Genomic DNA, 15,028 nt, shown 5'->3' on the forward strand with positions numbered 1-15,028 from the left:
CTCTTTAAAAGGTATCTAATGATGCTATTATAAAAAATAGTTTTTAACCTCTTCCTGCTCTTGCACAGCCCACTTTTACTCAATAGCTTTCTACTCATTAGTGGCTAACTGTGCACTTTTAAGTATGTTTAGGCTCCACTGCATGATTTTTCAGCTTTAATCCACTCCCATGATTCCCGAGTATCTCCATTAAGGCAGTCAGCAAATTTATTCTATTTACTACCTCCCTACTTGTATTAGTTGCAATATTTTACTATGTCAGAGTGGGCGCTATTTATATACTGCAGCATCGCCCTTTCCCTCACCTGCGTCTCTGTTTTAGTTGGACAATAAACTCATTCAATGCCCAACTAGGCAGTTTTTCTGCCAAAGCATCTTCTATGAGTTCTTGATCAGAAGAGATTCCTCAGGGAGCATGCTTTCCCTGAATTCTTGTTGTTCAACATTTTTTGTAGTCTATATATGCATATCTATCTGAGAGCTAGTTTGAAGGACAGTTTTTCTTTCTCTGAGAATCCCATAGGCAGAACTTCACTGTCTTCTGGGGTTGAATACTGTTTTTGAAAACCTGATGCCAATCTGGTTTTCTTTCTTTATAATCCTTATTGCTAAATGCACAAATAATTCCTTTTTTCCTTTATTTTGATGATTCTTGGTCAATTTTCCTAGTTATATGGTGTATCCTTTAAATAATGTGGATTCAAGTCTTTTATTTCAGAAAATGGTTTAATTACAGTTTTAAACATTTGCTCTGTCCATTTGTTTGGTTTTCTATTTCAGAAACTCTACTATAGGAATGCTGGATTTCCTTTACCTGTCTTTTAATTATCATCTGTCTTGAATCTTTTCTGCTTTCTTTGCATTTCTTAATTCTATCCACTATGTCTTCTATGGGGTTTTCTAGAAATTCAATTCTCCCTTGTGCCTGCATTTGTAGTTTTAGCTTTTACTTCTGAAATGGTTGCTTTCTATATCTTTGCAAAGCCCTCCCAGCTCTGGTTTCCCATTCTCTGGTCCTATTCTTGGCCCATCTTCGCTGTGAGTCACTGTAATTCTGTACTGTGTTGCTTCTGACTTCAGTAGCTTTTCAAGCACACATCTGAATGTCGTGTTGCAATCTTCCTCTGCTTAGTGAGGTTTCTTCATTTATAGTGTAATTCTGCTCCTCCTTTCCCCCTTTACAGGGAGATCTTTACATGGATGTAGTAGTTCTAGCTTTCTGATAAGCATATCTGAATCACTTAGATTTTCTCACACTAGACATTAGCAGGGGAGATGGTTTGGGAGTGAAAGAGGCAAAATTAGCCTTCCAGGTTTCCTGCTTTGAAGTTTCCTTATTGTCATCAACAGTTTCAGCTGGGTCACCCAATGTAGACAGTCTTCCTCAGATTCTCAAATATTAGCCCAGCTGAGAGGCTCTAATTACCAGGCACTTTTTCTCTTCACTTTGCCACTAAAGGATGATGACGTGGTCTCTTGGATGAACCACCCCACCCCCACCCCCCAGCTAGATTTTCTGAAATCTGCCACTTCCGTGCACTTCACATGACTCCTCTTTCCCCCTCCTGCAGCTGATGTGTGTGTATGTGTTTTTAATTTTTATGAGAAATAGAGATCATGCAAGCATGAGCAGGGGCAGGGGAAGGGCAGAGGGGGAGAGAGAGAGAGAATCTTAAGCAGACTCCACACAGAGCCCGATGTGGGGCTCAATCCCAAGACCCTGGGATCATGACCTGAGCCAAAATCAGGAGTCAGAGGCTCAACACACTGAGCCACCCAGGCGCCCCTCTCCTATTTGTTTTTAATCCTGCCCACCCCAGTGTTCCTACTCAGAGTGGAGCCCTCTCCTTTGAGGGTGAGTACTTGCTGATGATTGCTGGGATTGTCATGCTGGGACTCCTGCCATGTTCCATTCTTCCCCTCCATGCAACTGTAGCTTTATACTTAAGTTCTACTGGTGCTGGCATTTTCCACCACACACAAAATTGAGAGTTTGTAGGTTTTTGCCTTCTGATAGTTTTGCTGAAAACGTGGTTTCATTCTTTTTGTCGCTATATATGAATTCTACTCATTTTCTTTGTTGCTCTGTATGATTTTTAGGAGAATAAATGGGACTACTTTAAATTTGGCTGCAGCCATATTTCTACTGGAACCAGTCACTATATTCTTAATAAAATGTCAACTTAGGCCAGCTTCAATTAAAAATATGATATAACTAAATAAAATTAACTATAGCCAGACTTCCTAGCTAAGTTGGTAATAAAATGCTGAACTATGCAAAAAATAAAGATATTAAAATTGAAAAGATCCAAATAATTCCTAAAAAATGAGAAGATAAAGCAAATACTAGGATTGACACATAATGTTAATTCTGGATAATGTAAATGAAAGAATGACCTTTTTTAAATGTAATATTAGAATAACTCTTTCTGTAAGAATTCTAACCTTAAACTTGTCATTTTGACTACATTCCCATGATTTCTGCCATCTTATAGTTGTATATATTTACAAAATATGCTCACAGATTATTCTAATCTGAACTGTGTAATTACATTTTACAGAACAGGTTTAAAGAGAACTTCTCAAAGCTAGTACCAGGAACTAAACCCACAACTTCTGCCTTTCTCTCCTATTTCCATAGCTACTTTATTCCTTCACCTTTTCCAATAGCCCTAAAATCACCCTTTTATAGAGCAACAGACATTATTCTGCATTTCTTTGAAACATAGAAACAGTGTTTAACAGTTTCAGGAGCATAAGATAAAATACAATTTAGCAAACGGAAAAGTAACGTATAAAGCTTAATTATATTTGATATTACAGTATCCAAGTTTTTAATATAAAGAATCCCCGAATCTCAGTGGCTTCCCAGAGGAAACACTGATTTCTTGTTCATATCACATATTCACACCTTCAATTATCTTTGGCTCACCCCAGGGCCTTTTTCATTTCAGGTGCCAGACCAGGAGAGCAGCCTCTATGTGGGAGAGGAAGAAGGAGAGGGAGAGGGAGAGGGAGAGGGAGAGGGAGAGGGAGAGGGAGAGGGGGAGGGAGAGGGAGAGGGGGAGGGAGAGGGAGAGGGGGAGGGAGAGGGAGAGGGGGAGGGAGAGGGGGAGAGGGGGAGAGAGAGGGAGAGAGAGAGGGAGAGAGAGAGGGAGAGAGAGAGGGAGAGAGAGAGGGAGAGAGAGAGGGAGAGAGAGAGGGAGAGAGAGAGGGAGAGAGAGAGGGAGAGAGAGAGGGAGAGAGAGAGGGAGAGAGAGAGGGAGAGAGAGAGGGAGGGAGAGAGGGAGGGAGAGAGGGAGGGAGAGAGAGAGGGAGAGAGAGAGGGAGAGAGAGAGGGAGAGAGAGAGGGAGAGAGAGAGGGAGAGAGAGAGGGAGAGAGAGAGGGAGAGAGAGGGAGAGAGAGGGAGAGAGAGGGAGAGTGCAGAAGCCAAAAGGCAACGAAACCACAAAGCTGCTGCTTGCACATGACATGTGTATTTGTTCATTTCATATTAGTTAAAGCAAGTCACAAGTGACATGGTATCAGTCAACATCATAGGGGCAGAGGAGCAGACTCCTCTGACAGAGGGAAGAGAGTGACTATTTGTGAATAATAACATAATCCATCTCAATACTTCATGTTTTCCCTCTGCAAATATACCAACCAATGATCTTAAATTTTTAAATTGTCCTTCCCTATGACTTTCTATTTACTAGTAATATGAAACCTTTGGTCATAAAGTACTATCGTGAAAGTAACATGGTCTCTCCCCACTTTTCTACCCAGCTACTGTCTACTTCTGGAGTCCTCTCTTGCCCTCCCAGAGAGAAATGCAAGGACCACTTATGTATTACAGCTCAACTACTGGGACTGAGAACAGAGATCACCTGAGCTGACATTACTGAACTATTACAGGAAATTCTTATCCAGGAAGATAAAGCTATAAATGAATAAATAACCATTTGCTTCAGGAAATTCTTACAAACAAATAGTTCCAGGCAAACTTGGACTAGAACTACAAGATGGTCTGGTTTGCCCATCTGAACAGTTACCTCATCTGGGCAAAGAGCTTGCTTATAACAGTTCACTCATCAAAACCATTACTATTGTGTTGACCAATACTCAACTACTGTTAAACCACTTGAACAGAAGCCCTACAACCCATAAGTAATCTACCATAATATCCTTCTTTTGAGACACTAAGAAGATTCTACCAACTGTTGTTCCCCCTTACTGTGGTAAGTTGATTAAACTCAGCTTTGCTTGATCGACAGGTTTCCCTGTTGATTTCTGTAGAGGAATGACAGTTTACACTAGACTCCTCATATCCACCTGGTTTTATTAAATGAAATTTTCTAAATTTTGTATGATGTTCTTCTGGAAATAGCAGTCATTCAAGAATTTTTAGAAGAAAAGAAACTACACCAAAATTTCTCAATCTCCTCAAATACCTTGTTTTCTAGTCACCTGGCAAGATGTTTGGCACCTGAACAAATTCAAAGTGCTTATGCAATTGATCTGAAATGAACTGTCTATCAGAGCACAAATTCTGGTTCTTTTACCAACTCTGTGACCCAACAGAAATCACTGGATCCCATTTTATACACTGGGATATTAATGACTCCTATACTCTCTCTCTATAGAACACTTAAAAAAACTACCTAATGCTAAACATTCAATGTATTACAGATAACATGTAAACATTCAACAGTTTTCAATTCAACCGGTATTTCTGAGGGAATGGGCTGTATCAGGTACCATACTCATTCAAGCCTCTAGATTCAGAGTTTCCTGATCTACTCATTTCTATCAACTTCCACTTCCACTCTGCTGCAGCAACTAGCTTTAGCAGTCACCCTGTGATCATGAGGTCATACGGGTCTACCTGAGAAAATTTGGGTCTTCAGTTCCAGTTACTTCTCTTTCATTCTCACAGTATTTCTTCTGTAACCTCATGAAGTCCTCCAGCATCTGGACCCCAAATCACAACTTGATGTTCTGATGACCTGAACACCCTCTCTGGACTATTAAATGGGCAAAAAAAATACACTGGACTGGGTGAAGCCACTGAAACTTCGGCATCCTTTATTTCTCCTCCCTTTTCTACCCTCTCTTCTTTTCCTGCTGTAGGTGGCACTATTCAAACAAAATTCACTATTAGTACAGGAGCTTTTATAAGAAAATCACTCTGTTCAAAGAATGGTAAGAGCAATTAGGAAAATTGGAGAAAGGAGTAATACCACAACCATTTTGGGAGGATAAACAATAATTTCTCAGGTGGTAAGCTAGGCAAAGAATATCGTACATAGGGATGATGTGTGATGGTTCCCAACACTCGTGCTCCAAATGTGAACTATGCATCTACTCCTTCATTATTACTGCTGTAGTTGCTGGCCGCCATCACAAGAGCTGGTACCTACTGAGAGTTCATTCTGCTTCTGTGTGACAGGCACGGTTGCCTGGCTAAGTTAACCCACTTTGCTACCTCCATTACTAGAAAAGTGAACACTACTTTTCTAGCCTCCCTTGCAGCTAGAGATAGCCATAGGACAACATTCTGGCCAGTGAGTTGGAAGTCAGACAGGTGATGCGTTCCAGGAAGGCGTTACGGAGGATTAATGTGGTATTTAATACCATCTTCCTGCCTCTTTCTGCTTTAAATACAAATAAGAAGTCTAAAGCTGTGGCCATAGAAGGAGTAAACCATGTCTGTAACTGCTCACTCTGAGACTTCTTTTATGTCAGAAAAACAAACTCCTACTGTTCAGCGCCCCGTGCGTCTTGTATTTCTTTAAGCCAAGGCAGTCCTATGTAATGAAGCCAGGCAGTGTTCGAAGCACTTCACAAATAGCACACAACTAGGATCATTTGGGTTCTTACTGTGACTTAAGAGACCACTTGGCAGAATCTTATCAAATTACTGATCAATTGTGCCCTTTATGCCACAGGATTCTAATGATGTTCCAGCAGTCCAAACCTGACTCAGGCCTTACAAGCTTTTAAAGAAAAACTGATCATGAGAAACAGAGTAATTAACTCACAGCTTTATTCTCTGTCCTGTAAAGACAACCATACTACGTGGGCAGAAGGTCCGAAGCATAGGGTGAATGAAGAAGTAGGTAAGATGTATGTGAGAGGAGACTTGCTGTTATCACAAACTGTGAGCTATATAAAGTAGACAATCTAAAAGTGGAAAATCTGAACTGTTTTAATAATCAAAAAGCACAAATTAACATTTTCTTTTCTGTATGGAAACTGAAGATCCAAAGTCTAAAATCGTTGATATTAGTGTAGTCAATTTTTTTAAAAAAAAGAATTCAAACAAACCTTTTGGTTTCCCTGTATTTCCTCCCTCATAAGATGATTTACAGCAATTCTGGTCAGAGATCTGGAAAAAAAAATACTGATATAATTCATTTTTACTTAAATGTTCAGGACAATCTATAATTCAGTATAATATAATACTCTGGATAAGAACCTAAAAACTCAGAATGCTTCACGACCAAAAGTGCACATTTCCATGTAGCTATTGGACAACTGGCACCACGGCTCTCCTTTGACAAGGGTGTCTGACTGTGTCTGATTCAGGTGGATTCAAGACTGACAGGAGCTTGTGCACACCTGGGTGATGGACCGAGTTGCTGAGTCACTATATTGTACACCTGAAACTAACACGACACTGTATGTTAACTACACTGGAATTAAATAATTAAAAAAAAAGAGTTCATGGGCACAAATGTATGCATTAGGTACAGTCGGAACTTGTTTACTACTAGATACTTTTCAGATATACTTGACTGAAAATGCTATTTTGTGCTGTTTGGCCCATTCAGAGAAACTTTGTATAAAATGACCAATATGACACGTGTCAATGCAAACAAATTTCAAAATACTTGCACATAAAAAAGAGTTTTGGTAAACCTGGGATCTTTACCAGAGTATGTAAGCTCTAAATGACTAACAATACTGACTTCCTCCATATCCACTCTTGAAGAACTTAGAACTCCCTCACAACTTAAAGAGATTTTTTTAAACAAGTTTATTAACTACATTTATTTGACTTGATAACTCCTAGGAAAATTAGTTACATATTTGTCAGTTTTATGCAAACAAAACAATTTAAAAATTAAAAGACCGTTAATGCAGAGTTCTGCTTTAAAATAAAACTCCCACAAAAAGTGTAGATTATCTCCTAAAATTTGGCAGCATTTAAGAGGAATTACAATGTATAATTTGGTATCACAAGTTTTTCATCCATTTAGCAGATATTTTAACAAACATTTAGTAATGGTCTATCAAGTGGCTTTACAGATATGCTCAAGCCTGTAAGTTAGCCATTCAGCAGTGTTACCATAGTTTGCATTCTTTTTAAATGATCAACCACAAATTAAGAGCAGAGTTTAGCCCACAACCTTGAGTTGCAACTGACTTACAGTCAAAAGAGTGAATAATCTTCTTAACACTGAAGTTATTTTACTTTATTTGTATTTGATCTAGTAATTTCAAAAACAGCAGTGTAACTAAACATTTATACACATATGCACATTTCAAGTTTTAAGTATGCAAGTACTGACTTCTCAAATTCTTGGCTCTTTAAAATTAACAGAAGAGTCATCAATATATTGATTCTTAATCTGTAACTGAGTTGGTGCATCTCTCTATTTTCAGGGTCCCCTAGAAAGGTTGTTATCTTTTGGCCAACTACGTGCTAGTTATTTACCCACAAAGGAACGAATATCTAGATTTAAGATTCAATATTTTGCACTGTGGATAAATGTACAGCAAAACGCATGAGGCAAAGAGAGGTCTGGTGATCACCCATGGGCTAAGAGAGGGTGCTGCTCGTGCAGGGGTGCTCTCCCCTCTCCTCAGGAAAACGCTGCTATGCTAGCCACACACTCCATGTCTTCAAGAGAAGCTAACTTATTTTCTGTTTTACTGGTTGCTTATAATTTCACATCCTGTCATTCCTAACCAGACTACAAATGAATAAGCGTTTTGTTATTTTGTGAAAGCACTGATCACTTTTAGATATGCAAATGTATTATCTATTAAACTGCAAGATGTGTTTAGTGTAAAATCAGTATTTCTGGAAGCAGTTCGTTTAGGTATCCTACTGGCAAAAAGTATTCCACAAAATATTCCATAAAGAAGACTTGTTTAGAATCTGAAAGGGCAAGAACATGATCTGGCCATATTCTGGGCATAAATCTATTTAGAATAATACTTTTCATCACCCTCCACCCAGAAAAGAGAAAAATATTCTCTCTATTCATTGCTTGAACCAGTTTTATCCTGGATTACCGTATCACTATTTTTGTTTAAATAACTTTAATAGATTACTTTTCCTTTCCATTTGCCTCTAATTCAAGAGTTCTATTTTTCAGGATGTGTACGCATGTGTGCACATGCCAGTATTTTCCTCTGGTAAAAACAAAAACCAAAGAACAACCCAACACGCATAATAAAGAAATGCCCTATTTTCATTAAAACTGTATCTGTTAGAATTAGTTGATATCACAATGTTAAATGAAATCAGCTATTTTCATAAAGTTTATTTAATGGAAAGAGTTCTGGCTATAATCAACCCATGAACTTTAACATACCTCGCTTTTATGGGGAAGTTCTGTGAAATGTCTTTCATTAATTTTATGGCATCATAAACTGGCGTAGACATTATTTGAGAAGCTGCCTGAAAACTAAGATCTGGAAAAAAAAATCTAGCATCATGTCAGATCTTCACAGACATTTCCAGGTAATTTAAATAATTTACTCAACATTTCTTGCCACATATTTATTATATAGACATGTTAACACTTACATATAGCATTTTTCAAAAGTTTTAAACAGAAGGCGATCACCAATGTCCAAATAAGGTAAGCTTTACACATTTTTGAAGGGCTAATCATTTAATACCTATTGTTTTCCACAAATTACAGTATAACTTCAAACAGAGATATATGAAAAGAAACGTTAATGCCAAGCTATTTTTTCTATACTTAAGGTTTAACAAAACATGCAACAAAAAGCTTTGATAAGGATAACAAGAGGAAGGAAAAAAGAGCTTTGGGGAACTAATTCTGGAAAGAACTTTAAGAAAGATCCGATGTGTTTATTAACTCAGTACATATCAAAAATTCACTTTTTCTTTCAATGTATTACCCTTATATGACAATAAAAATCAAATCCTAAACTTAGTATTTTACCGGATACGAAAGTTCTACGAAAAGAAAACTGTGGCTTACGTAGTCAGTCTCCAATATGTCGGAAGCAGTCATCTTAATCTCGTCCCTTTGTTCAAGAGTCAGAAAAGATTTTAAAGCTTGATTCTGTTTGTTACTGAATAGTGAAACATACTGTTTCTCTTTAACGTTTCACCACAGGTAGAATCCTAGTTTACCATACACTAGTAAAATAACCAGCTTAACATAGTAAGACTAGTTTCATTTCCGCATTCTCAGTACAGTGCATCGAGTTGGAATCAAAGCTTAGGAAAAGGTGTTCTTAGCACAGCTTACTGTGGGATAGACAGCCTAACAACCAAGGTTCAAATTCTAGCTCTGTATTCACTTTCTAGCTGAGTAACTTTAAATCACATTTCCTCAACCTACTTTAGCATGTTTCCAGCCCCAGCACTGCAGCAAAGCCGTAGGTACTCATGAGTATCTCCTAACTACCAAACACAATGGATATGTGTCAATGTGTCAGTCCTTATCTGACAAAGATCCTTTTGCAAGAGGGTTATTACATCCTACAAAGAAAAAGTACTGACTTTCTATTCAGTAAATGGTGCTGGGAAAACTAGACATTCATGTGCAAAAGAATGAAAATGGACCCCTATCTTATACAATACACAAAAATTAACTCAAAATGGATTAAGGACTTAAATTTAAGACCTAAATCCATAAAATCCTGAAAGAAAATATAGGGATAAGCTCCCTGACATCAGTCTTAGTGATGATTTTTTGGATATGACACCAAAACCAAAGGCAGCGAAGCAAAAATAAACAAGCGGGACTATATCCTACTCAAAAGCTTCTGCAACAGCAAGGAAATCATCAACAAAGTGAAAAAGCAAGCTACAGAATGGGAGAAAATATCTGAAAATCATATATCTGATAAGGCACCAATAACCAAAATACAAAAGAAACTCATGTAAACTGGTGTAGCCACTATGGAAAACATGGCAATTCCTCCAAAAATTAAAACTAGAACCACCATATGGTCCAGCTTCTGGGTATGTATCCAAAGGAAATGAAATCAGTCTCTCAAAGAGATACCTGGACTCCCATGTTCACTGCAGCATTATCCACAACAGCCAAGGTGGAAATAATCTAACTATCCATTGATGGATGAGAAAATGTGGTGTACATATACAATGGAATATTATTCAGCATTATAAAGAGAGGAAATTCTGCCATTTGTAACAACATCAATGAACCTGGATGACATTATGCTAAGTGAAAACAAAGATAAATATTGCACAGTATCAGGTACATGTTTAAAAAAAAAAGTTAAACTCATACAAACAAATTAGAATAGTTGCCTGGGGGCTGGATAGAGGAAAAAAGGCGAGGTTGGTAAAAGGGTATAAAATGAAGAGGGTCTGAAGATCTAATGTATACCACGGTGACTGGAGTTGATATCACTGTATTACATAACTGAAATTTGCTCAAAGAGTAGAAATTAAATGTTCTCACCAAAAAAGAAAAAGACCTGATACACAAGTAGGTGCTCACTAAATACTGATGAAAGAATAAATGAATAGTCAAATTACAAGTAAGATTCTTTATGTTCTGTTTCTTATTATTCTATTGCTATTAAAGGCATTTATAAGCAACACAATTTTTAACTCATGGGTATATATTTAGGAATATATGCACTTTTAGGCAAGAAAACATAATTGTTATTTACATGACTGTGGGGAATAAGCTTAGAAATTCCCTGGGCTTACACCAATGGGTTAACAAGGAAAAAAGTACAAAGCCATAGGATGCTCACACCTGAGAAGACAACCAAGAATAGGGAGGTGCAAAGGTGCCCAATACATAGGTATATGAAATAAACAAGATTAGATATATCAGGGTGAAAGCACCTCCCCCCCCCCCCCAATTTAGTACTACAGCAGAAAGCTGCTTTCACAGGAAAGAAGGACCAAGTTAGGTAAACAGGTAAATCGGGATATAGATGGCTGCTCTGCAGGTGAAGCAGCCCACAGCGGAGATGATTAACAAAAGAAAAGGTGCCTTGTTAACTCTGAGGTTATTTGTCCTACCTGTCTCATCCCTAGGCTAGCTAAGATAAACAGGGGTGGTACCTCATGTCTGCCATAAACAACCTTCAACCTGACTGCCTGGTGCCTGGATTTTGTTTTGTATTAACCCAAACCCCTAACCCCGAATTTTTAAAGACCCCCTTTCCGTCACATCCACAATTTAATGTTCACAGATTCATTGTCTCTTTGTGCACGTCCGTCCCCATGTTTGTAAGCCTTCTGATCCTAATAAAACTGGGCAAGGACCCTTATTCTGGGCTCTTGTCTTTTCCCAGACATAAGCCATCTCTCATTTTTCATCCTGTGTCCTGCTCTCTTGCTAGACAAGAGAGAACTTTATACCCAGAGTCTACGACACATGACTGAATGGTGTTAATGACTTATAAAAGAGGAAAATGGATGATCAAAGATCTTGCCTGATGGTATTTGGCTGCTGTACAATGTCATACTCAGAAACAGTAGAATGCGGTGTGGAAGAAACAATTTAGGCTCATTTTAGATATCCTTGATCTGTGCTTTATCATATTCGTGAACTTGGACTAATTAATTATGTGTCCATTCCTGATTTCCTCATCTGAAAAGTGAGAGATCTAACCTCATATGAGTTTTTAAAAAATTAATCGTACTGTATATAAACAGCCTAACACTTTGCCAGACACAGTGTCGGCTAATAGTTTTATCATCGTCAATCCACCGTCGTGATGATCCTTCTACCACCTTCTACTCAGGTTTGACAGCACAACTAGTCTTTTAAAACTTTTTATTAACACGAACGTAATTCTCCTTTACATGACCAATCTTCTGAGCACAACTTATTTGAAAGCCCCTGAAAACTCACTTATGAAGTCAGATAGAGTATAAGTAACAACCAAATGAATAGATTACCAGATTTTATTAACACTTTTTGCTTTGTTCTAAACTGTCCATACCTATTAACTCACCGATAGCTATTTAAGTCCTACGCTTAGCCTCGGAAACCCAGATCCCCATATTTAACTGTTTTACGACTTGGACACTTCAAAAGCAACATGTTTAATCCTAAGTTTGTAATATTCCTACCCCATCTTTGCCCAAATCTGCTCCTCTACTCTCCTCTACTCTCCTCAGCAAACACTGTCCATGCAGCTGGACAAACCATGATCTTACAGTTCTTAGTATCTTTCTCCATCACATATCCCTATCCAACCTCTCACAATGATCCCTGTATTCTCTCTAAATAATCCACCCCCAAATTTATCCCAACCCTTCCTGAGATCTCACATCAGCTGCCACTTACTGACACTGGGGAGGCCTCTCACTCTCCCCAGCGCTCACCCCCACCAGATCAGGTCTTCCTGGCACACACCCTTCTTAATCCTACCTACCTTTGCTTCAAAGCAATTACAATCATAATTTTTACATTGGTTTTCTAATTTTTTAACGTTTACCTAAGATCCTTAGAAGACACACAGCGTCTACTTTAGCTCATCTTATCTTCAGAATCTAGTGTTTTTCAAAATGTCAGTTGGAACCCATTAGTCAGTAGTGACATCAGATTGAGTAGGTAATGTGAAGTTATTTTTCTAACAATATAAGGTAGAATAAAAGACAGTTTTCCAGAATGAATAAAATGTAGTAAACATACATGTTGTGTATGTGGGAGCTTTTTTTTTTAAAGTTTGAACCTGTCAGTGTATTCCTACATTATATACTCGTGTACGGGTCCGGATGTAAATAAATTCCGCTGCCTCTGAGCCAGAAATTATAAAATGAAAGAACACAGGTATTGCTCACTCTCTATGTCCTGGAAACCTACTCTGTTTGGCTTCTATTAGGTGCTCCACACAGGCTCTACTTCACACCCCTGGACCAGTGCCACAGGGCCCGCCCTCATGCACCGGCTGCTCACTCTGCACTATCAGCTCCCCCTCCTCTTGAAGACCTTTATGCTAAGACGCCCACAACTTTTCCACTTCTCTCCTTTTAACTACGGACTTCCTGTTCAGCCCACTACTGGACCCTGTCATCTGAATGACATCATCAAATGCAAGCAATCCATTTCACTTCAGTCTCTTTATTCTGGAACTCGATCTTCAACCCGAAAACATACTTACATGCTTTACATTCTCTCTATTCAGGCTCAAAGCTGGATGTCTTAAGCCATCTTTGACTCCTTTCATCTCCTAAACATTTGCTAAATCCAGCCTTCCTGATGCCCTCTGCCACAGTCACAGTGCTCTCTCTCACTGTATGATTTCAAAGAGGTCTTAGCATGAGCTCCTGTTTCTAGTCCATTGAAATCCATCTGACACAGACATCAGCCAGATCCATTAAAACAGATCGCACGTTCTGTTTATAGGCCTTCAAAAGCATCATCTACAATTATCACCTGTAATTATATTTTATAAATTAGGGGATCCTTGGAGAACATTTTGAAGAAGAAAGTAGAATGGTGCTTGCCTACAACAGTTGGAGAAACTGGGGAGAAATGGGGAGTTGACTGTTAATGGGAACGTGACTTTCTGAGGTGATGAAAATACTCTAAAGTTGTGGAACAGTTAAAAAAAAAACTCAGAAAATATACTAAAACCTGTTAAATGGTACATTTTAAAGGGATGAATTGTATAGTATGTCAACTGTCTCAATAAGCTGTTAATAAAAAGTTGAGTGATAGAAACTATAGATTACACAGAAAAATGATGTCCCCATGACTGACTAAAAATTACAAGTAATAAAGAAAATAAACTGAAAAGCAGTTACAGTTCAAACTAAATGTTGGTCATAAGATATGTGCTTATAGGATGTCAGCACAGAGGCTGTTCTAAGCTACAGTGAAATATGCAATGTTCTATTAAGATCAAAATTTTAAACAGAAGAAAACTAATGATTTCCTGGACTGACTAGTCAAGATTTTTAATCACTGTTAAAGACAACTTGAAATGTGATTTACTACTGGAGATGAACCTATAAATCAGTGTATACTTTAAAAATGATAAGAGCAAATAACTATATTTCACATAATTTTAACTCTAATAAACATAACCATATGATCTGCTTGACAGCCTTTTAATTAAATATGAATTTTGACAAAAATTCACATCAGTTAACTATTACCTATGAAATAATTTATATCATATTACATAAAAGCTTATTGAACAGAGATCAGTTATCAAAATGCTGTGTTATAGAAGTACTGTACCTTGCAGTTCCCAGACTTTCAAAGGCATCATTTCTTTGCTACTCTCAATCAGGTATTTTTGGAATGCTGTCAGATTATCTCTAAGATCTGAATATCTTTCTCTGCATTAGAATATTAAGTCATGTTAATTGTCATCACCTACTACAAATTATACAAGCAGTATATTTTTTAAATTAACTTTCTCAAACTAGACACAAAAACCTGTTCCATCCAGATAATAAATTATGATACAGCTATATCCACAGAACTTAAAAATAATGAGGTATATATGTCCACTTTTTTAAATATAGGAAACAACCCAAAATCTGGAGGGATGTACTCTCAATTGTTACTATGTTAACATTAACTAAAAGGGATTGAAGGACGAGGGCAGAAGCATTAGCTTTTTACATTCTATACTTTTTAACATTTTATAAATTACAAGTATTGCCTTTATAATTTAAAACAAAACTATTTTATAAGGAAAACATTAATGCTTCCTATACAACCTTAGAGTTCCATCTTTGAAACTTATAAAAATCTTCAATAAGACAATTTTGCCCAATGTTAAACACACCTAGGTATCTTTTTAGAATGCCAAATAATAACGTAG

General features: G+C 37.6%; 1 protein-coding gene across 2 annotated transcripts in view; it reads right to left on the reverse strand.

Annotated features, from left to right (window-relative positions):
* Positions 1-15,028, reverse strand: part of UGGT2 (UDP-glucose glycoprotein glucosyltransferase 2) — a 186,989-nt gene that overhangs the window by 123,627 nt on the left and 48,334 nt on the right. For both annotated transcript variants that reach the window (XM_027065110.2, XM_053217215.1), the window contains 3 exons: positions 14,437-14,537; positions 8,590-8,689; positions 6,311-6,371 (listed from right to left, as the gene is read on the reverse strand). In XM_027065110.2, coding sequence (XP_026920911.2) covers positions 6,311-6,371; positions 8,590-8,689; positions 14,437-14,537 — 262 coding nt within the window. The remainder of the gene's footprint in view (positions 1-6,310; positions 6,372-8,589; positions 8,690-14,436; positions 14,538-15,028) is intronic.

Source organism: Acinonyx jubatus, chromosome A1 (genome assembly GCF_027475565.1).
Source record: "Acinonyx jubatus isolate Ajub_Pintada_27869175 chromosome A1, VMU_Ajub_asm_v1.0, whole genome shotgun sequence".
NCBI lineage: Eukaryota > Metazoa > Chordata > Mammalia > Carnivora > Felidae > Acinonyx > Acinonyx jubatus.